The sequence below is a fragment of the Bos javanicus genome, chromosome 15, assembly GCF_032452875.1.
Source record: "Bos javanicus breed banteng chromosome 15, ARS-OSU_banteng_1.0, whole genome shotgun sequence".
NCBI lineage: Eukaryota > Metazoa > Chordata > Mammalia > Artiodactyla > Bovidae > Bos > Bos javanicus.
This window is the reverse complement of record NC_083882.1, coordinates 43,078,556-43,101,719: the sequence shown is the minus strand read 5'-3', so window position 1 is coordinate 43,101,719 and position 23,164 is coordinate 43,078,556. Positions and strand designations below refer to the sequence as shown.

General features: G+C 42.6%; 1 protein-coding gene across 3 annotated transcripts in view; it reads left to right on the top strand.

The window, feature by feature from the left end:
- Positions 1–23,164, top strand: part of SWAP70 (switching B cell complex subunit SWAP70) — a 144,450-nt gene that overhangs the window by 49,130 nt on the left and 72,156 nt on the right. Inside the window, exon 1 of one of the 3 annotated variants that reach the window (XM_061440819.1) lies at positions 18,762–18,958. The exons of 1 other annotated variant lie outside the window; for it this stretch is intronic. In XM_061440819.1, the coding sequence (XP_061296803.1) occupies positions 18,860–18,958 (99 nt within the window). In that variant the 5' untranslated portion in view covers positions 18,762–18,859. Of the gene's footprint in view, positions 1–18,761; positions 18,959–23,164 lie in introns of those variants that run through there. One more of the 3 variants, XM_061440821.1, reaches the window with a different exon arrangement.

The following is a 23,164-nucleotide window of genomic DNA, read 5'->3' as shown; positions in this document are numbered from 1 at the left end:
AACCAGTCACTGCTGAGGAGAATGGGATGGCCATTTGGCTTTTACTAATTATCCCAGAGTGGAAGGACTGTTGAGAAATCCATCCTAATGATCACCACATCACTTACTGAAATTCCCTTAAACAATCCAAATAGTAAACACAAATCCAGTAAGACTAATTCCTCAAACATTTGAAACGTCCCAACACACCAAATAGCAGACAGAAACATTAAAACAAAGTACTCACAAAGGCTATAACCACGTTTAAGTCTGAATTGTTAAAACTATGGATTTAATTTCTTTTTCATTATTTCTATACTTATTCATGGAAATAATATTTATTTAGATACTTTTTTCGGTTACAGTGATTTTACTAGACCTCCAATTAAAATAATACTATTTCATACTGGCCAGGGTTGTAGGTTATTTATGTAGGTTGGGGTTATTTAAAATTTAAAAAGTTCATTTATTTGGCAGTGCCAGGTCTTAGTGTGGCACATGGGATCTTTGATCTTCATTGCAACGTGCAGGACCTTTAGTTGAGGCATGTGGGATCCAGTTCCCTGACCAGGGATCAAATCTGGGCCCCCTGCATTGGAAATGCAGTGTGGAATCTTAACCATTGGACTAGCAGGGAACTCTTGGGGTTACATATAATTGATTCTTGGCTGGAGCAGAGGATTTGGTGACATCTTCTAAACTTGAGCTAGTGTGCATGAGTCTGCCCTCCTCTCTTTTATTGTAACAGCTTTACTGAGATAAGATTTACGTACCATATCATTCACCTTTTGAAATATACAATTCGATAGCTTTTAGTATATTTACAGAGTTGTGCTACCATCACGCAATCAATTTTAGAGCATTTCCATCATGGCAATGGGAAATTCATTAGGAGTCACTCCCCATTTCCCTCCTCTTCCAAGCCCCAGGCAACCAGCAGAGACGGCATTTTCTGTCTCTATGGATTTGCCTATTTTGGCCACTTCGTTCAAATGGAACCATAGACTATGTGGAGGCTGGGACCCTTTTAATCATTAAACACTTTACGTGCTCCATCAGTGGCATTTGTCATGTCTGTTTCATGTGCTTCCCAGGTGGCACTAGTGGTAAAGAATCCGCCTGCCAATCCTCCTGTGAGATGTAAGGGATGTGGATTTGATTCCTGGGTTGTGAAGATCCCCTAGAGGAGGGCATGGCAACATAGACAGAGGAGCCTGGTGGGCTATAGTGCATAGGGTTACAAAGAGCCAGACACAACTGGAGTGACTTAGCACACATACAGCCCTTTCATAGGGGGATTTCCTGAAATTATGTAGCTTTGCTTAGTTAGTGCAGGTATGCCTCATTTTATTGTGCTTTACTTATTGCACTTCACAGATACTGTGCTATTTATAAACTGAAGGTTTGTGGTGACCTTACACTGAACAAGTCTATCAATTCACAATATTTTAGACTTTTTCACTATTATTATATTTTTATGGTGATATGTGAACACTGATTTTTTATATTATTTACTGTTTACTATTGCATGAAGATTATGACTCACAGAAGTCTCAGGTGACAGCAGTTTTTAGCAATAAAGTATTTTGTAATTAAAGTAGGTACAGTGGGTTTTTTTTGGCAATGCTGTTGCACAAATAGACTACAGTATAGTGTGAACATAACTTTTCTATACACTAGGAAAACCAAAAAATTCATGTGATTTGCTTTATTGCATAGTCACTCATAGACTCATAGACTCTCCTTTATTGCATATTTGCTTTATTGCAGTATATGATTTATTGTGATAGCTGGAAATGAATTTAACCCTCAGTATCTCTGAGGTATGCTTGTATTATACAATTAGTTGTGCTGCCTTTGTTATATATTTACACAGTTGTTTGGAATGACTGGAAATATAAGCATTCTCTCCCTTCTTTTCTTCCTTCATGCCTTCCTTTCATGAATAAGCATTGAGCATCTTCTCTGTGTCAGGTATGGCAGTCACTTGAAATACAGCACAGAACATGTGGGTAAGCCATTCCCCTCATGGACTTAGAGTTGGGTAGATGTCCTGTCCTTTCTGCTGATGACTTGAAAAGGCCACGACATGTGGATGCTGCTGAGTACCACTCAAGAACTGTTTAGGGTCCTCAGAATAGCTTCCTGATCTCTCTCATACGTCCAATCTTCCCTTAGCTCTCCTACCGTCTAACCTTTGACATACAATCTTCAAGTGTATACTTACCAACATTTATGCAAACTTTTCCATACATGGTTAATTATCTTATTATCACAATAACAACTCATGAAATATGTATCAGATTTGCTTTGTTACCACATTTTATTTGATCACAACACTATGCTGTTCATTTGTTTCATATTTATATCTACATTATTCCCCAAAAAGGATCAAAATTGAAGCAGAACACATGTCATTTCTAAATAACCAAGGTATAGATGTTAACAGCTAAGAAAATCTTTCTTACAGTTGAGCCCTAAATTTATTTTGGATCAAAAAAAGAATGCAAACAAATTTGCATCCGTGAAGAGACTTCTGAGTGGTGACAGATGATTCAAACAAAGATTATAAAAGAGAAGAAATTATAATCATAGATTTGGTGAGGGGTTAAAAATTAAGGAAGTAGAACATATATTAAATTATTATATCATATATTAGAATAAGTAGGAGTTGGATAAAAGTGGAAAGATTTAATGCAAATTGATGGGGACTCAGGAGGAAAAATACTTTTCAAGTTTGTCACCTGTAAACAACTTTACTTACTACCAAATTGATTTGCACACCCAATATCCAGATTTTGGATTCTACTATGCTCCTTTAAAAAAGCCTAGACTTTAAAAAATATACATATATATTTATTTAGTTGGTGCTCCAGGTCTTAGCTGTGGCATGTGAGATCGGGTTCCTTGACCAGGGTTTTTAACTTGGGCTGCTTGCATTGGGAACATGGAGTCTTAGCCTCTGAACCACCAGGGAAGTTCCCAAGACTTTTGAAAGCTTAGTTAATTCCATGTCTTGGAACAGGGAAAAACCAGGGAGGGCTCATAGTATCTGAGAAAATGATGCTTCCAAAAACACTTGAAATAGTACTGACTGGACATTGAAGCCAATATAACAGGGCTCTCAATGGCCATGTTGTCTCTTTGAGCATCAAAAAAGAATAATAATTATAGTTAATTAAAACATTTCTAAAGTCCATGATTCAAAGTGAAAGTTTTAAAGAAGCATATAAAAAGGTAATTATAATGCCAAAGGAGGTTAAATATAATACAATACATTTAAATTCTTATTAGTTTTCAAAGTAGGTGTTAATAGTTTTGGCTGCTTTGTTTCTTCTGGTAGGTACATTTTCTGTAGTTCTGGGGCTTAGGGCAGGCCACCCCAAAATGTGTCTCATAGCATATAGGTTATTTTGAATAAAGTTACTTAAGAAATGGCCAACATAAGAGGTATACTTTGACCTCCCCTCATTCTCCCTGAAAGCAAGAAATAGATCTCTCATGTGAAAGGTGCCCTCCCTGCATCTGGAGGCAGAAGGAGACCCTATCCCTAGAGATAAGGAATTCAGGCCAAGATTCCTGAACAAACAAATCCTAAACAAACCTTGTTACTTCTTTAATTTACTACCCCAAGCCCAAACTCTGTTTAGATTCTTCACTAACTGAGCATCCAAAACCAAAAATTCTTTGTCATCACTTCTTCACAAATTTATTGTTTTGTTTTTATCTAAAAAATATAAAAGTTGCCTGCGTTGGCCAATTCTTAGGTCCCATTTCTATGGCATCTCCATGTGCATGAATTAAAATTTGTTTCATTTTGCCTGTTAATCTATTTTATGTCAATTTTATTATTAGTCCTACAGGAATTCAAGAGGGATAAGGTAGAAATGTCAGTTTCCAGGAGAAATATCAATAACCTCAGATATGCAGATGACACCACTGTTATGGCAGAAAGCAAAGAAGAACTGAGGAGCCTTTTGATGAAAGTGAAAGAGGAGAGTGAAAAAGCTGACTTAAAACTTCAACATTCAAAAAACTAAAATCATGGCATCTGCTTCCATCACTTCATGGCAAATAGATGGGGAAACAGTGACAGACTTTATTTTTGGGGGTTCCAAAATCACTGCAGATGGTGACTGCAGCCATGAAATTAAAAGATGCTTGCTCCTTGGAAGAAAAGTTATGACCGACTTAGACAGCATAGTAAAAAGCAGAGATGTTACTGTGCCAACAAAGGTCCATCTATACAAAGCTATGGTTTTTCTAGTAGTCATGTATGGGTGTGAGAGTTGGACTATAAAGAAGGCTGAGTGCCGAAGAATTGATACTTTTGAACTGTGGTGTTGGAAAAGACTCTTGAGTCCCTTGGATTGCAGGGAGATCCAACCAGTCCATCCTAAAGGAGATCAGAAGGACTGATATTGAAGCTGAAACTCCAATACTTTGGCCACCTAATGGGAAGAATGGACTCATTAGAAAAGACTCTGATGCTGGGAAAGATTGAAGGCATGAGGAGAAGGGGAAGACAGAGGATGAGATGGTTGGATGGCATCACCGACTCAATGGACATGAGTTTGAGTAAGCTCCGGGAGTTGGTGATGGACAGGGAGGCCTGGCGTGCTGCAGTCCATGGGGTCACAAAGAGTTGGATGTGACTGAGTGACTGAACTGAACTGTTGAGAAGAACTGACTCACTGGAAAAGACCCTGATGCTGGGAAAGATTGAAGGTGGGAAGAGAAGGGGATGACAGAGGATGAGATGGTTGGATGGCATCACTGACTCGATGGACACGAGTTTGAGCAGGCTCCGGGAGTTGATGGTGGACAGGGAAGCCTGGTGTGCTGCAGTCCATGGATGGGGTCACAAAGAGTCAGACACAACTGAGTAACTGAACTGAACTGAAGGTGGAAATTTCCATTTCCCCAACAGTATAAAGTATAAGTATTTATTTCTGTCAGTGTAATGAGGGAAGAATGTATATAGTGAACAAAAGTAAGCCAAAGAATTATGTAAAAGGCAGAAGCTGTACTAAGAACAGGAAAATACACTTAACCTGATGGTCACATAATAACCAGCTTAAAAGGGAGTCTGATAATATGTTAAAAGATGGTGTGTCAATCAAATATCATAAAGAAAGCTGACTCTACTGTCTCGGTCCTTTGTTTCCGGAAAGTAAAGTCTTCAGATGATTCTACCAAGGTATCAAAGGTTAGATGATGGAAGAGATGGGGAAAGATTGAAAATATGAGAAGGAGCAGGAAGCTATTCTGAGGACCCAGTGAACAATCCTAGAGTGGTGCTCAGCAGCACGCACGTGGCATGGCCTCCTGAAGTCATCAGCAGAAAGGACAGGACATCCACCCAACTCTAAGTCCATGAGGGGAAGGGCCCACCACCTGCATGTTCTATGTAGATTCCCAGTGCCTGGCACAGTACCTGATACAGAGAAGATGCTCAATGCTTATTTGTGAAAGGAAGGAAGGAAGACATGGAGGAAGAAAGGAAGAGAATGAAGAATGTTAAGACTTTTTTTTTACATTGCTGATTTTCCCTTCATCTTTATTGAGGTATAATTGATAAGTAAAAATAGTATATATTTAGGGACTTCCCTGGTGGTCCAGTGGCTAAGTAAGACTCATTGCTTCCAATGGAGGGGGCTGGGTTCTATCTCTGGTCAGGGAACTAGATCCCACATGCCACAGTGAAGAGTTCACATGCCAAAACTAAAGATCTTGAGAGTCACAACTAAAGATCTGGTGTGCCACAATGAAGACCCAGCACAGACAAATAAATATTAAAAAAGTAGTATATGTTTAAGGTGTATGACTTGATGTTTTGATATATGTATACATTGTGAATCTTAATGGCTATAGTCAAACTAACTGACATATCCATCACTTCACATAATTACCAGTTACCATTTTTTGTGGTGGTAAGAACAATAAAGATCTACTCTCTTAGCAAATTTTAAGTATATACTGCAGTATTGTTAACTCTATTCCCATTGCTGTACATCAGATCTCCAGAACTTATTCATCTTGCAAAACTGAAACTTTGTGCTTTTGACCAACATTTCCCTCCTTCTCCCTCCCTGCAGCCCCTGACAACTATCATTCTACTCCTATCATCTATGAATTTGACTGTATTAGATACACATACAAATGAGATCATGCAGTATTTGGCTTTCTGTGTCTCCCTTATTTCAGTTATCATGATGTCCTCCAGGTTCTCCTGTATTGTTGCAAATGTCAAGATTTCCTTCTTTGTAAAGGTTGAATAATATTTCATTGTGTGTGTGTGTGTGTGTGTGTGTGTGTGTGTATGTGCTGTATTCTTTACCCACTACCCATCAATGGACATTTAGGTTGTTTCCATATCTTGGCTGCTGTGAATAATTCTGCCATGAACATGAGAGTGTATATATCTCTTCAAGATGCTGATTTCAGTTTTGATGTGTGAATGTTTTCCCTGCACCAAGCAATCCTCCAACACTAGCTGATGTCAATTCTGACACTCTCTACCTGGAGACAGCTAACCTGGAGACAGGTTAAAGGCTCAGTCCCACGACTCTTCACTTCAGATGCCAATTCCAAGTACAAGTTGTTACCTGTGCTTCTGACCCACTGGCTCTAACTCAGAGGTTCCCACGACTCCTTGGGGATTTGACTGCTTTGCTAGAATGACTCACAGAAGTCAGGAAACCAGTTTACTTATTAGATTACCAGTTTATCGCAAACGGTATTAAAGGTTATGAATGAACAGTCAAATGAAGAGATACATACGGTGAGTTTTCTGAAAACAGGAGTTTCTGTTTCTGTGGAGTTTGGGAACTGGAATATGGATGCATTCTGGTTTACCAACCAAGAAACTCTCCAAATCCTGTGTCCTTTGAATTTTTATGGAAGTTCCATTACATAGGAACAATTGATTAAACCATTGGCCATTGGTGATTGAGCTCAATCTCTAACCCCATTCCTGTCCCCAGAGGTCAAAAGGGGTGGGACTCCAAGTTCCAACTCTCCAATTAAATGGTTGGTTCCTCTGGCAGGGAGCCCATATCCTTAGGTTCTTTATAAAAGTTACCTCATTAACATAACAAAAGACACTGTTATGGCTGTCAATGCTTAGGAATTTCTAAGGGTTTTAGGAGCTTGCGCTAGAATGCTGCTGCTGCTGCTAAGTCGCTTCAGTCGTGTCCGACTCTGTGCGACCCCTTGGACTGCAGCCCACCAGGCTCCTCTGTCCCTGGGATTCTCCAGGCAAGAACACTGGAGTGGGTTGCCATTTCCTTCTCCAATGTACTGCTGCTACTGCTAAGTCACTTCAGTCGTGTCGGGCTCTGTGCAACCCCATAGATGGCAGCCCACCAGGTCCCCCCATCCCTGGGATTCTCCAGGCAAGAACACTGGAGTGGGTTGCCATTTCCCTCTCCAATGCATGAAAGTGAAAAGTGAAAGTGACGTTGCTCAGTCGTGTCCGACTCTTAGCGACCCCATTGATTGCAGCCTACCAGGCTCCTCCGTCCATGGGATTTTCCAGGCAAGAGTACTGGAGTAGGGTGCCATTACCTTCTCCGTCTCCAATGCACACATGCATGCTAAGTCACTTCAGTTGCGTCCGACTCTCTGCGACCCCATGGACAGCAGCCGTCCAGGCTCCGCTGTCCGCGGGATTCTCCAGGCAAGAATACTGGAGTGGGTTGCCATTTCCTTCTCCATGTGCCAGAATGGGACAAGATTAAATGTATATTTGTTATAAATCATGATATCATATAGCCAAAGCACCATCCTTCTTCTCTTTTTTTTTTTTTTTGCTTTTCTATTTTTGCACATGCAGCTCTTTCTGGAAGGCCCTACCTCCTCTTCTCTAGCTATCTATGAACTTTCACTAATTCTCAAGACTCAGTCTCCACATCTGACAAGGGCTTCATCTCCAAAATACACAAACAGCTCATACAACTCAACAACAGAAAACCAAACAACCCATGGAAAAATGGACAGAAGACCTTAATAGACATTTCTCCAAAGAAGACATACAGATGGCCAGTAGACACATGAAAAGCTGCTCAACATCACTAATTATTAGAGAAAAGAAAATCAGAACTATAATGAGGTACCACTTCACACCAGTCAGAATGGCCATCATTAAAAAAAAAAAAAAGTAAATAACAAATGCTGGAGAGGGTGTGGAGAAAAAGGAACCCTCCTGCTCTGTTGGTGGGAATGTACGTTGGGGCAACCACCATGGAAGACATATGGAAGTTCCTCAGAAAACTAAAAATAGAGTTCCCTATGATCTGGTGATTCCACTCCTGGGAATATACCCAGACAAAACTATAATTTAAAGAGTGCACCCCTATGTTCATAGCAGCACTATTCACAGGAGCCAAAACATGGAGACAACCTACATGTCATTGGCAGATGACTGGATGAAGATGTGGTACATATACACAATAGAATACTACCCAGCCCTAAAAAAGAATGAAATAATGCCATTTACAGCAACATAGTATGATGTGAGTATCATACTAAGTGGGGTAAGTCAGAAAGACAAATACCATATGATATCACTTATATATGGAATCTAAATGTATGGCACAAATTAACCTATCTACAAAACAGAGACGTATAGAGAACAGCCCTGTGCTTCCCAAAGGGGAGAGGGGATACAGGTAAGAAGAGGGGTGTACAGGGAGTTCAGGGTTGGCAGATGCAAGTTACTACATTTAGAATGGATAAACAACAAGGTTCCACTGTATAGCACAGGGAACTATGTTCAATATCCTGTGATAAACCATAATGGAAAACACTGTAAAAGAAGAATTGTATATAACTGAGTCACTTTGCTGTATAGCAGAGATTGGCACCGGAGAAGGCGATGGCACCCCACTCCAGTACTCTTGCCTGGAAAATCCCATGGACAGAGGAGCCTGGTAGGCTGCAGTCCATGGGATCGCTGAGAGTCGGACACAACTGAGCGACTTGACTTTCACTTTTCACTTTCATGCATTGGAGAAGGAAATGGCAACCCACTCTGGTGTTCTTGCCTGGAGAATCCCGGGGATGGGGGAGCCTGGTGGGCTGCCGTCTATGGGGTCGCACAGCGTCGGACATGACTGAAGTGACTTAGCAGCAGCAGCAGCAGCAGAGATTGGCACAATACTGTAAATCAACTGTAGGTCAATTAAAAAAAAAAAAAAAAAGACCCAATCTCCATGTCTGTGAAGCTTCTCTCAACTCTACCCTCATCCCTATTCTTAATGGGTCAGGCTGACATGGAATTTTCATACATGGATCTATTCCATGGGGCAGTAGATCTGGTCTTGGTCTCAGTGAAAGATGATTAAATAAGGATTTTCTGTGGAACACGGAATTCACCCTAAGCTTCAGCTAGTGATGTCAGAGAAGGCTTTTAGTTCTTACAGTTAAAAGATCAGATTTTGCTGCTTCTGCACCTTGAGCAAGTCACCCAACCCTAAGGCCTCAGAGGATTTTGTTCTTGCTGGCATCAGAACTCCATTATTCTCCTTCCTGTTTATCACCATTGTCGGTCTCATTTGGACAGGCTTTAGTGACTATGCCACACTTTCACGGCTGTTAATTTTATTTGATCCTCACAATAACCCCCGAGAGCTGATTTTACCAGCTAAAGAGACTGTAATTTGTCCTGGTTCTGAGAATGTAAATCCTGGCATTGGTTTATGAAACTTCTCATGGAACCAGAAGCTTCCTCTCAGGAAGCTGTGGGGTGACAGCAGTCACAAAGATGCTATCAGCGGCCTTGTGGCTGAGGGCTGGACACCACTCCCATATCTGCCAACGTCAGGCACAGTTGCTCAGCATTTCTGCTTTTTGCTTCTAGGTTGTGCCCACTGATTATGGGGCATTTCAGGTGATGAAATAAAATTCATATTTTATGGCAAGGTAAGGAAAATTTAAACATAAAAGTTCTCTCCATCTGTTTGGGCCTTTTCCTTCTCCTTGCATCTGCATTACCCAGAGCTCCTTAGGAGAATGTTTTCCATCTTCATCTTATAAGGGGTCATAATGACTCACTTTGTATATGCAGATCTGATTGTGGCCACTGTCAGTATATCTTCTGATATAAAACCCTTTGTTTCAAAAACTTATATAGCTGTGCTTTGACCTCTAACAGGCAGAACAGTCCTCAGAGCTTTCTGAAAGACTGCTTCCCGCATTATAATCTTCAGGTAGGCTTGAATAAAATCTTCCATCTCTTTCTTTCATTTTTGGGCTGTGCCATTCCCTGACCAGGGATCAAACCTGTGCCTCCTGCATGAGGCACTCATGAAAGCATGGAGTCTTTTTATTTTTATTTATTTATTTTTTGAGAGATGATACCATTTAAAAAATATTTTTAAATTGGAGAATAATTGCTTTACAATGGTGTGTTGGTTTCTGCTATACAACAAGGTGGATCAGCCATAAGTACACATGTGTCCCCTCCCTCTTGAACCTCCCTCCCATATCCTACCCCATGCCACCCCTCTAGGCTGTCACCGAGAATCTGATTGAGCTCCCTGTGTTATACAGCAAATTCCTGTTAGCTCTCTGTTTTGCATATGGAAATGTATATGTTTCAGTGCTACTCTCTCAATTCGTCCTACCCTTCCTTCCCCTGCTGTGTCCACAAATCTGTTCTCTATGTCTGCATCTTTATTCCTGCCCTGCAAATAGGTATATCAGTACCATTTTTCTAGATTCCATATGTATGCATTAACATATGACATTTGTTTTTCTCTTGCTGACTTCACTCTGTTTAACAGGCTCTAGGTTCATCTACCTCATTAGAACTGAGTCAAATTTGTTCCTTTTTATGGCTGAGTACTATTCCACTGTATATATGTACCACAACTTTACACATTCATCTATCAATGTATATGTTGGGAAGAACTGAGTCTTAACCACTGGAATGCCAGGGAAGTCACTTCCATTTCTTTCTTAGATTGACTGTCGATTGATTTTTTTATTCAACACAGGTCTCGGCCAAGATAAGCGCTTGACAGAGCTCACAGGCAGGGCTGTTTCTCTTGGCTTATTATTTTTCCAATGTTGCCTCTCTAATTTCTCCTCTCAGCTCAGCACTGTCTCCCTGTTCTGCACACTCAGGCCACACTGGTCTTCACTTGGGTTTCATTACTGAACTATGCTCCATCTACAGTGTTCATTCTGTCTGGAAATTTCTTCTCCTGTTTTTTGCCTAGCTCACTGCAACTTATCCTTCAGGACTCAAACTGATTGTCACTCTTCATTTGACACTTTCCCTGTTTCCAGCAGAGCAGTGTGTTCTCTACACTCTCATACCATCCTGTGTTTCTCCTTTGTCGCAGTTAGCAGAAAAAGACAGGATGTCCTGGAACACAGTCCAAAGAGAGGGAATGCCATCTATTTGTAACACTTAGAAAGGTAAGTGTTAACCATAACTGTGGTATTCCTGAATGAAAGAACACAGTCCACCCAGCCAAAGCTAATTTTGAAAGTTTTCACGTCCTTTATCTGTACCTTTCAAATGGGGCTATGTAGTCTTTCCTGAGATCTCTTAGAATCACCCCTTCTCCCACCCACTGCCTTTACATAAAACTGCTTTTCTTTTCTTCTCAACCATTACCCCTTCTCCCAAATTCTGCATTGTGGTCTCTTTTCCCTCTTCCTTTCGTCCTAATTTGCCATTATAAGAAAGAGCTCAGGAGCTGGTCTCGGAAAGTGGGACTTTCCTTGAAAGGCAGGGGGAGGGGAAGCGTCCTGAGTAGGCCAAGCCAGAATCTTATTCAGTGGGCAGCGGAAGGAAGCATCTTGGGAACATCACCTTGCCCCTGCTGTTCAGTTATCTAATGCTACCCGGCAAACCACCCAAACCACCATGGTATTTCATGGTGGGATGAAACACCAACCATTTTATTATGCTAATGATTTGTGGGTCAGAAGTTTGGGCAGGGCACAGGAGGGATCCTTCGCTTTTGTTTCCCAATGTCTGGGGCCTCAAGCTACATTGTCTCAAATGGCTGGAGATGGCAGGAACAGCTTACCTGGGGTCATAAGTCTGGGGTTTTGGTTCTTTTCCATGTTGTATTTGCTGAGACTAGAATGTCCAAGATGGCTCCTTCATTGACATGTCTGATATCTGCTCTTGGATTGTTGCAACACTTGGGGTTTGGCCAGCATCGTTTCCTCTCTCCATGTGGTCTTTCCACGTGACTTTAGCTTCTCATGGCATAACAGTAAGTCCCAAGAGAGCATATTCAAGAGTAAAAGTCCAAGAAATTGGGTGAAAAGTGTAGGTTTTTAATGATATGACCATAGAAGTCCCAGGCTGCCACTTTTAACACATTCTGGAAGTCAAAGGGTCTTCCCAGGTGGCTCAGTAGTAAAGAATCCACCTGCCAATGCAGGAGATGCAAGAGACATGGGTTCAATCTCTGGGTCAGGAAGATCCCCTGGAGAAGAAAATGGTAACCCACTCCAGTATTCTTGCCTGAGAAAATTCCATGGACAGAGGAGCCTGGCGGGGTACAGTTCACAGGGTTGTAAAGAGTCAGACATGACTGAGTGACTGAGCACACATATGTCAAACAAGTCACTAAGTCCAGCTCATATCCAAGCAGAGAGGAATTAGACTTTTTTTCTGCACCTCTTTTCTTTTTAGTGTTTATTTGGCTACATGGGGTGTTGGTTGGGCACATGGGATCTTCACTGTGGCATGTGGGATGTTTAGTTGCAGTATGCGAACTCTTAGTTGTGGCATGTGGGATCTAGTTCCCTGGCCAGGGACTGAACCTGAGTTCCCTGCATTGGCAGTATGGAGTCTTAACCACTGGACCACCCAGGAAGTCCCAGACTTCACCTCTTGATATGAGGAGCAGTATGTCTCTATAGGGAGGGACAGAGTTACTAGCAGCCGTCTTGGAGACCATCCACTACAACCCTCACCTCATCCCAGTTACCACAATTCATGTGCCTTTGATGGAATTGGCTTGAAGTCTAGGATCTCATAAAAATCCTGGTAATTGCAACTCCTCTTCATTTGAAGAATTGTGAATGAAACAGACAAGTTACCTGTCCCATTACTTCCTATGTTGGGCATCCCCAAGACCACCCCCAGTGAATTTCAGTAATTCATTAAGAGGACTTACGGGACTCAGCATATAGTCATACTCAGGGCTAAGGTTTATTACAACAAAAGAATTCAGAGCAAAATCAACAAAAGGGAAAGGCAGATGGGGCAATGCCCAGAGAAAATTAGGGGCAACTTCCAGAGGCCTCTCCCAATGGAGTCACACAAGATGTGCTTAATTTCCCTAGAAATGCATTGTGAAGAGACATGTGAAATGTCACCAACAAAGGAAATTCATTAGAGACCCAATGCCCAGGGTTTTTTATTGAGGGTTAATCAAGTAGGTAGACTCTGCCTGACCTGTACCTGAATCATAGACACCCAGATAGAAGACGAGTATTCAACATGAACCATATTGTTTGTCCAAACAGTTTAGTAGGCATAGAGAGCCACTCTAATCAAGTAATGGTGGGAGCCTTCTAGAAATCTAGGTTCCCAGTTGCCTGCCAAAGGCCAACCTTTTTTCTCCCAAAGGTCAATTTTATATGCAGACTTTCTAAGGTTAAGCAGTCAGGTCTGCTATGTTAGCTCTTTTTTGTACACTGGCCAGTATGCAATGGTAATATAGGGACAGAATAACTATAACAACTGCTGCTGCTAAGTCTCTTCAGTTGTGTCCGACTCTGTGTGACTATAACACCTACTTCCATTCAAAAAAGTGGAGGGGAGAGGGATGAAAGGCAGGTAGCAGTCACTGGTTCATAGCAGTTCTGAAATCCATCCAAGCATATGTTTTAATTCCTTGACTAAGGCCTGGTCCTGCTTAGAAGTGTTTCTCTGTAATTCTTGGCTTTTCCCTCTGGATTCTTGGCTCTGTAGTCAGTCATTATTCCTTTTGCATAAGAAATAGCCTATGTTTGCAAATGGGTTGCTCTCTCTGTCATCTTCCTGTTCCTATAGTGTTGCTGTCCCTCCCCCAGGCCACTTTTCATTCTGAACTATCTATGTTTTTTCTGTCCAAGTTGATGGTGCTTCTACCAATATCATTTTCTTAACAACATTGTGGGTTTTCTATTAAATGCATTGAAGTCTCTTAAATATAATCCCCTCTGTTCCTTGATCTTCCCATTCCAGTACTCTTGCCTGGAAAATCCCATGGACGGAGGAGCCTGGAAAGCTTCGGTCCATAGGGTTGCTAAGAGTCAGACACGACTGAGCGACTTCACTTTCACTTTTCAGTTTTATGCATTAGAGAAGGAAATGGCAACCCACTCCAGTGTTCTTGCCTGGAGAATCCCAGGGACGGGGGAGCCTGGTGGGCTGCCGTCTATGGGGTCTCACAGAGTCGGACATGACTGAAGTGACTTAGCAGCAGCTTCCTTGATCTTAGAGTCAAGATGCTCTGAGATAATGCTCTTTAAAGTCTTAAAGCTTTTTTTTTTTTTTGGTCTAACTGGGAGTATCTGTGAAGCATACCTTTCAACCTTGCGTTGGATCCTTGAGCTGAAAAAAATCCTGAGATGATTTTTACCTCTCCTTTTCTTCAAGTGTGCTGGATTTAATCTTTGCTCTTAGGCTATGTCCTGCTTTGAAGGTCTTTTACCAGGAGAAACTGGGAATTAGAAACAGTTTTATCTTTGAACCCAGCATATCTTGCTTTGTTACAGTCCCTCTGAATGCAGCTTCCAAATTGAATAATTCCATCTTTAGTTCAGCTCCCTTCATGTACTTTATCTTAGACAAATAGAAGAATCCAGTTGGCAATTTCAGCATTATGACTGAAAATCTCCTTAGCCAGATCCATAAGATCATTAAATATCCTTACTGTTTTTCACTAGATACTCTATGTTTTACATTGTGTCAGGTAACAGCGTTGCCAAACTTTTTGCTAGCTATAACTTTTTGTCCAACACTATTTGCTAGTGGTGCCATGGTAAAGTACTACAAACTGGTGGCTTAAATAACAGAAATTTATTACCACATGGTTCTGGAAACACAAGATCAAGCTAACAGCGGGGTTGGTCCTTTCAAAAAGTTATGAGGGGGAGTTTCTTGGTGGTCCAGTGGTTAAGACTCCATGCTTATCAGAGGATCCTCTGTGAAGACCAGAGGAAACTAACCAGGTATCACAAAAGAAAGCTGGTGAAGAAGTCTATGGAAGGCTGTAGCCTCTGCAACCAGAAATGGGCCTGAAACTGATAGTCGTCACAGCTAACAGGAAGACAACTTGGATTGAACTCAGAGAGAGTGAGGGCAAACTAGAATTCATAAGGACAAACCGGAACCGGTGAGGTCAGAATAGAACCCACAGCTATCTTTCACATTGCTGATGCAGGCGGCCTTCCCCGAGAAGTTAATGCCTTTACCACAGAACTACATGTATGCCTTGCCCCAGAGGCTTGTTGTTGTTCAGTTGCTCAGTCGTGTCTGACTCTTTGCGACCTCATGGACTGTAGAACGCCAGGCTTCCCTGTCCTTCACTATCTCCCAGAGTCTGCTCAAACTCATCTCCATTGAGTTGATGATGCTGTCCAACCATCTCATCCTCTGTCGCCCCTTTCTCCTCATGCCCTCAGTCTTTCCCAGCATCAGGGTCTTTTCCAATGAATTGGCTCTTTACATTGGGTGACCGCAGAGGCTAGGAGAAGCTGAAATTGGAGATGTGGTGGGAGGTGGAGGAGCTGGGGACCAGTTGCTGCTCTGCACCAACAGTGTGCCAGCAGGTCAGTAAAAAGTTTACAATCAGCAGCTGGTACTTGGCATCAGCCATGGAGCACAATCACTGCTGCTTCACTTGCTCCTTTCAAATCCTACACAGATTTCTCTTGTGACCAGTCCTATCCTGGAACCAGAATGGGAAGGGAAGTTTGGGGAACTGAATTTGAGTTCAGTTAAATTGACAGAGCAGAAAACCACAAGAGCCAAATATCAACAGTTGTCAGGTACCAGGGTACTGTGTCTCATATATACTGATGTCTCATTTAAGCCTTATAGCAGCTTTGCAAGATAAAGATTAGCCTTCCCATTTTACATGAAGAAATGAAGCTTCATATTTGCTCACAGGTGAGCAAATGGTGGAGTTTGGATTCTACCCTACATCTGTGTGGTCACCAGCTTCCAACATGGGCCCCAGTGATTCTTGGCTTTTGATTGTTGTTTAGTTACTAAGCCATGTCCAACTCTTTTGCCACCCCCATGGACTGTAGCCCACCACAGTCCTCTGTCCATGGGATTTCTCAGGCAAGAATACTGGAGTGGGTTGCCATTTCCTTCTCTAGAGGATCTTCCAGACTCGGGGATTGTACCCACATCTCCTGCAATGGCAGATGGATTCTTTACCACTGAGCCACCTGGGAAGCCCTGCCTTCTGATATTCAGGCTCTTTTGGAGTTCCCCTCCCACCTTAAATAGGTCTGACCTGAGTAATCAGTAGAATATTACAGTGATGATACGTGACTTTTGAGGCAGGATCATAAAAGACATTGAAACATGTATAATACCATGTATGAAACGAGTTGCCAGTCCAGGTTTGATGCACGATACTGGATGCTTGGGGCTGCTGCACTGGGACAACCCAGAGGGATGGTACGGGGAGGGAGGAGGGAGGAGGGTTCAGGATGGGGAACGCGTGTATACCTGTGGCAGATTCATGTTGATATACAGCAAAACCAATACAATATTGTAAAGTTAAAAAAAAAAAAAAGACATTACAGCTTCCACCCTTTTCTTGGATCACCTGCTCTGGGAAAAGCCAGCTGACATGTTGTGAGGACATCCAAGTAGCTGTAGGCAAACCCATATAGGGAGGAACTGAGGCCTTTTGTGAACACGTCCATGTGGGTGAAACAAGATGCAAGTAATTTCTACAGCACCGGCCTCCCCTTCAGATGACTACAGTCCCATATTCTGACTGAAACCTCTCAAAAATCCTCAAGTCAGAACTATAGGACTAAATGGCTTCTAAATTCTAGAAATTGATGAAAATATGAGATGATTATTGCTTTAAGCTGCCTAATTTTGGGTTAACTGGTGATGCAGCAGTAGATAATGTAATTTGCTAGGTTCCAAAGCACAGTTCCTATGACATTATTTTGCTTTAAAATTTGTTCAGATTATGAGACTGTGGATTGTGGAAGAAGTCGAAATTTGAAAGTTCAGAATGTGCTGGTCATGTGACACCTCGCACCCCAGCAAAAGCTTTGAAACATCTTTCTGGTGCTTCCAGATACAGAGAGAAAGAGGAGTGTCATCTAGTGGTTAATCTGAACCTTGAGAATTAGGAGGGTTTCTTTTTTTCACTACCCAGGAAAAGCTGAGTTGTGTGAAGAAATTATAGGTTAAATCATGTGTTTTTGTTGACTGGAAGACTTGACTTGGAGTAGGGAAGATCACTGATGGAGACTGGATTCTAGCAGAGAAAGCAAAGTCCTGACAAATGGAGAAGCAGGGGCTCAAGTGCCCTCCAGTGACAGACTGACAGTAACCTCTGCTTCTGCCCCTTCCCTTCAACTGGGTTATCCCTTCCTCTGCCCCACCAAGTTCCCTTTGGCCTCAAGCTCACTGAAGTAGCTCTTTCCTTTTCTGCTCTCTCCAAATCCCCCTTGCTTATGATACCCTTTTCCTTTTAACAAAGTGCATGTACATGCATTTAGGAACATAAAAGAGGAAAACAAAACCATCTGAGAACCATTTCCCTTTGAAAATTCTTAGTAATTGTTTTTCTCTCCTTTTTGTCCAGATTTGGTCTTGGATCGGAGATGTAAGGCACTGTGCCTGGTGACTTAATCAGACTGGAGTCAGCCAGCAGAAGTTACTGCCTTAGGATGTTAGCACTAGCAGAGCCCTTCCAGAAAATTTGGAGCAACCATGCTCATTTAATATGTGGAAAATTTGAAACCCAAAGAGCTCAAGTGATCACTGTTAACAGATATGAAATGAACATCTACAATGAGGAGGACATTCTTCTGGGCATGGATAGGTTCTTTTAAATGGTCCACCCATTCTGATTAGTAAGATGGGTGGAGTGATTTGCTGGGATCCTTCCAGATCTCATATTACACAAGCACAGAAATATCAGTAAACAGCATGTCAAACCCTCTGTAAGTTGTGAACTGACCCTAAACAGCTGAGAGTTAGAATGTTGCCTGACTCTCTGACTTCTAAACCCACCTTAAACCTCGTCTCTGAGACCCCCGAGTCCACTACACAGTAGACATCAAGAAACGGTTTGCAAAATCAACGCACCAATTTCCCTCGAGGCCCTTCCCTGCTTCCCGCCCCCCCACCCCCACCCCCGGCTCCATATCCTGTCCCACTAGGAACTGTGCCAGAATTTGAGCCCCTGCCCGAGAATTTTTGGAATCTTGTCTGGCCTCCTCAGACTGTGACCCCCTTATAGGGTCAGGACCAGAGCTCCCTTTTTCGCTGCTGGACGCGTACTGAAGCCGAGGAGGCTGCTCTCCTCTACCCTCATATTTTTCTTCGGGATAGGGACTTTTGTTTGGAAGGCGTGCAAGTACCGAAAAGTGGCCCGAGCTAGTTTTGGAAGCACTAGGGGAGTGCGTGGTGTCGCCTGTCTTCCTGGCCGGGCGTCCCTACCCGCAGGGATAGGCAGACCACGCGACTCCGTGCTCCCTCGGCGGAGCGCAGTTCCCCAGCGGGCGCCGAGGGGGCGGGGCCTGGTGGGGGCCGGGCCTGGAGAGGTCATGTGACCGCTCAGCAGGCGGGGGAGGCAGAGGCAGAGGGGCTTCGGACGCACAGAGTGGCTGGCGGGGCAGTCGCGGCAGCCGGAGGAGCAGCGCCGCAGGCATGGGGAGCTTGAAGGATGAGCTGCTCAAGGGGATCTGGCATGCGTTCACCGCGCTCGACCTGGACCACAGCGGCAAGGTCTCCAAATCCCAACTCAAGGTGGGCACACCCTCTCCCGGACCCCTATTCGCCCCTCCCCGGCGCGCGCTCTACTGTCCCCGGGTGGAAGCGGGCAGGCGGACGGTGACCACAGGGAGTGGCAGGCCAGAATGTGGCCGAGCAGCCTGCTTGGGGTGGAGGGGGCAGAGACCGGCATTTACATTTTTTGGACTCCCTCTTGTATTGCGTTAGTTTCCCCAGGGCTCACCTTGAGCAAGGGACCCCTGGGGTGGGGACCCTGAGCGGCGAGCTCGGCTCCCTGTTGGCGCAGGAGGCCGGGAAAGTTTCAGACTCCGAGAGGGCGGTGGGAAGCTCCCTAGGAAACTAACCCAAAGTTTCCTCCTTACTCTGGGAGAGAAAGGGTCTTGCCCAAGGTGCCTGGGCAGAGCCCTGCAAGGCGCACGCTCCGCACCGGGGCAGTGCTCAAAACGGCCGGCTGCACCGCAGGCAACCGGGCAGTTCCGAGAAGAGAGGGAGAAGTGCCCCAGGGCCCGGCCCTCGGCGGCCTCCGCTTTTGGGGCGCTGTGGCAATGGGGGACGCTTTCCGATTAGTGACGACGACCTGGCGTCCTCAAGTCTGGATCGAGTCCAGGGTGTGCTCTGTCCCGCAGGAACGTAGTTTCCGGGTGAGGCGCTCTATCGGCACCCTGCAAAGGTCTTTATTGTGACTGCCAAAGACCCCATCATTAAGTGAGAGTAAGGTATGAATAAAGGAATGCTTGTAAATTGAGTAATCCCAAGCAGGGCAAGTGGCAGTTGGCTAGGAGAAATTGGCAGCTTGAAAGTTTAAAATATGGAAACAGACAAGAAGAACCATTCATAGGCATTTTGAAATATACACATTTTGGATATGAATGTCTTGTTTTCTTAGCCTACTCTGGGAGTGAATTTCTGCAGATTGAGTTTGCTTTGTATATTTTGTGCCGTCATCAAGAGGTTCTTATGACTAGTGGCTTTTATGCCAGTAGGACTCAGCATTCTGCCTGTTTTCCTTTCACCCTACTCTTTTTTATTATACACAAAATCAGTCTGGAACAATTCATGGAGATCATCCACTTAATCTTTATTTGAATAAATTTTTAAAATTAACAGTAAAATTAACTTTTTTGGTGGATGGTTCTGAGTTTTAACATACATAGATTTGTATGACTACTACCAAAATTGGGTTTCTGTCAGTTACATCATCCCCAAAATTTCCTTCATGCTGCTCCCTCTTCCTTAACTGCTAGCAATCAATGATCTGTTAATTACTGTAGTTTTGTCTTTTCCACAATGTCATAAAAATAGAGTCATAGAGTATGTAACCTTTTGACATTGGCTTCTTTTATTTAGCATATATGCCTTTGAGATTCACTGATGTTGTATCAATAATTCTTTTTGTTTCTAAGCAGTATTCCACTGGATGGATATACCATGGTTAATCCATTCACTCTTGAAGCATATTTGTGTTATTTCCAGTTTTTGGTAATTATTTTACTCTTCACTGTTTTTGCTTTTAATTTACCTATACCACCATGTTTAAAGTGAGTTTCTTTAGATGGCATGTAGTTGGTTTTTTAATCCATTTTGATAATCTGTAATTAAATATGTGTGTACAGACCAATTACATTTAATTCTTGATGTGGTTCGATTTAGGGCTAGCATTTTACTATTTGGTTTCTGTTTGTTTCCACTATTGTTTTCATTTTTTTTGTCTTCCAGTTGATGACATTAATGAAATGTTTCCTATTTTGTTCTATACCTTTAAGCATGGTCTTTGTGGCTACTTATGGAAAAGGTGTCTGGAGGATTCTTGACTGCAGGCTTGGTGTGTGTGCATGCTAAGTCACTTCCATCATGTTGACTCTTGACCTCATGGACTGTAGCCCACTAGGCTACAGCCCCTCTCTCCTGGATTCTCCAGGCAAGAATACTGGAGTAGGTTGCCATGCCCTCCTCCAGGGAATCTTCCCAACCCAGGGATGGAACCACCTTTCTTACATCTACTGCATTGGCAGGTGAGGTTCTTAACCCCTGGTGCCACCTGGGAAGCCTAGGCAGGAAGTAAATCCCAGTTCATAACTTGTACCCACAAGATGTTGATAATGCAAATGTGCATTTGTATTTTGTCTCTTTCTCAGCTTAACTGAGAGATTTGGGGATTGATTCAGTTCTGTTCATCTTGCCAATGTGTCTGGAATTGGAAATATTAGAAAATTGCTATTTAGTTCTCTCCTTTTTGGAATTTTGACTCTGTAGTTTGGTGGACTACAGTCCATGGGGTCACAAAAGAATCAGTAATCCGTTGGCTAGGAAGAATTTGTGCCTTAATTTGCTCATTCATTTGTTCTTAAATGACATTTGTGTGTACTCTGTGTAAGGTATCATGGTAATTTCATAAAAAAATTTAGTATTTTTAGGCTCTTTAAGAGTTAATATCTTGGAGGAAATATAGAATTGATTAAATAGAAAAAAAATTACACCCCCAAAATGAGGTTAAAGTTTATCACTTTGGAAAACTATATGGGCATTCTGAAATAAGTTTGACACTTATCTTTTTGAACTACTTTCAGTTTTTGACGTGCGTGGTGACACTTGATGTGTTATTAGATACTGTGCCTAATTCTAAGGGTAATATGGATAGCACAGGTGGAGGAGAAAGAAACATCAGTTTTTGCTTTTAAAGAGTTTAAATTTTGGTAGGCAAACTAAAAACTTAAGCAGCCATTAGGGAAATCTCTCTCTCTCTCTGTCTTTCCAGGTATATATGTAGATTATATTACTCAGAGAGTTACCCTATCCTTAAAAAATGTAAGATCTGGTGACAGAGATAAGAAGTACAGAAGTACTATTAGAGGAAGATGCTGAATGTGATAGAAGATAAGAGGCCATGAGATTTCAGAGGAAGAGACCAGTAGTTTTTACTGGTGAAATTACTTCATGAAAAAAAGCATTGAAGTGACCTCTGAAGAAAGCTAGGGTGTGATTATGTGGAATGGGGGAGAATTAAGCCCATTCTATTAATTCATTCAGCAAGTAGCCAGGTGACTCAGTGGTAAAGAATCCACTTGCCAATGCAGGGACAGGGGAAGGAAATGGCAATCCACTCCAATATTCTTGCTTGGGAAATCCCATGGACAGGGGAGTCTGGTGGGCTACAGTCCCAAAGTCGCAAAAGAATCAGGCATGACTTAGCAGCCAAACAACGAGAACAACAGCATTCATTCATTCATTCTTTCAATGGATATTTATTGACTGGTTTTAGCTCTAAGGGATCCATGTAAATTACTGCAGGCCACAGAAATTCATCATGCACTTATATATAGAGACTTCTGTGTGACTTATTTTGATTGGAGTGTAGGATATGAGTGTGTTTGTGTGTAGGAAGAAGGAAGAGTTGTTGAGGTCCTCGACGGATGGAGGTTTAGCTGGAGATGATGTTCTTGGAGAAGTGCGGGGCTGTTGGTACAGATCTAGTAGTTGAAGTGTGGAAAGAGGAGAGAAATTCAGCAATGGCCTTGGAGAATGGCTAGAGTAGAGGGAAGAAAAGAAGCCTGGGGACCAGAAGTGAGATGCAAGAACCACTCTGGGACAGCATTGGTGCTGAGGGAGAAGGGATTTTCCAAAGAAGACATGATCTGTTATCTTTGAGAACTTATTATTAATTATGTATATATATTTGGAGATTATAAAATAATGACTGATTTTTCCCAGCTGTAGATCATAAACTACATATTTCTTCTTTTCTGAAGGGAAGTTGTGAAATTTTCTTTCTTTTCTCTTTTTTTTAAAAAATAATTTTATTAACTTATTTTTGACTGTTCTGGGTCTTCGTTCCTATGCGGGCTTTCCTCTAGTTGCGGCGAGTGGGGGCTTCTCCTCATTACCATGTGCAGGCTTCTCACTGCAGCGGTGTTTCCCTGGTTGCGGAGCACAGGCTCCAGCGCGTGTGGACTTCAGTAGTAGTGGCTCCTGGGCTTTAGGGCCCAGGCTCAGTAGTTGTGGCCCTTCGACGTAGTTGCTGTGCGGCATGTGGGATCTTCCTGAATCAGGGATCGAACCCGAGTCTCCTGCATTGGCAGGTGGATTCTTTACCACTGAGCCACCAGGGAAGCCTGAAGTTGTGAAAAGTTTGGAATATTGGCATTATCTTGGGAATAAAGTTATCTTTTACTTTTAAGGAGATTACTTTGTAGTATAGTTCTCATTTAGATAAATGTTTGGGTC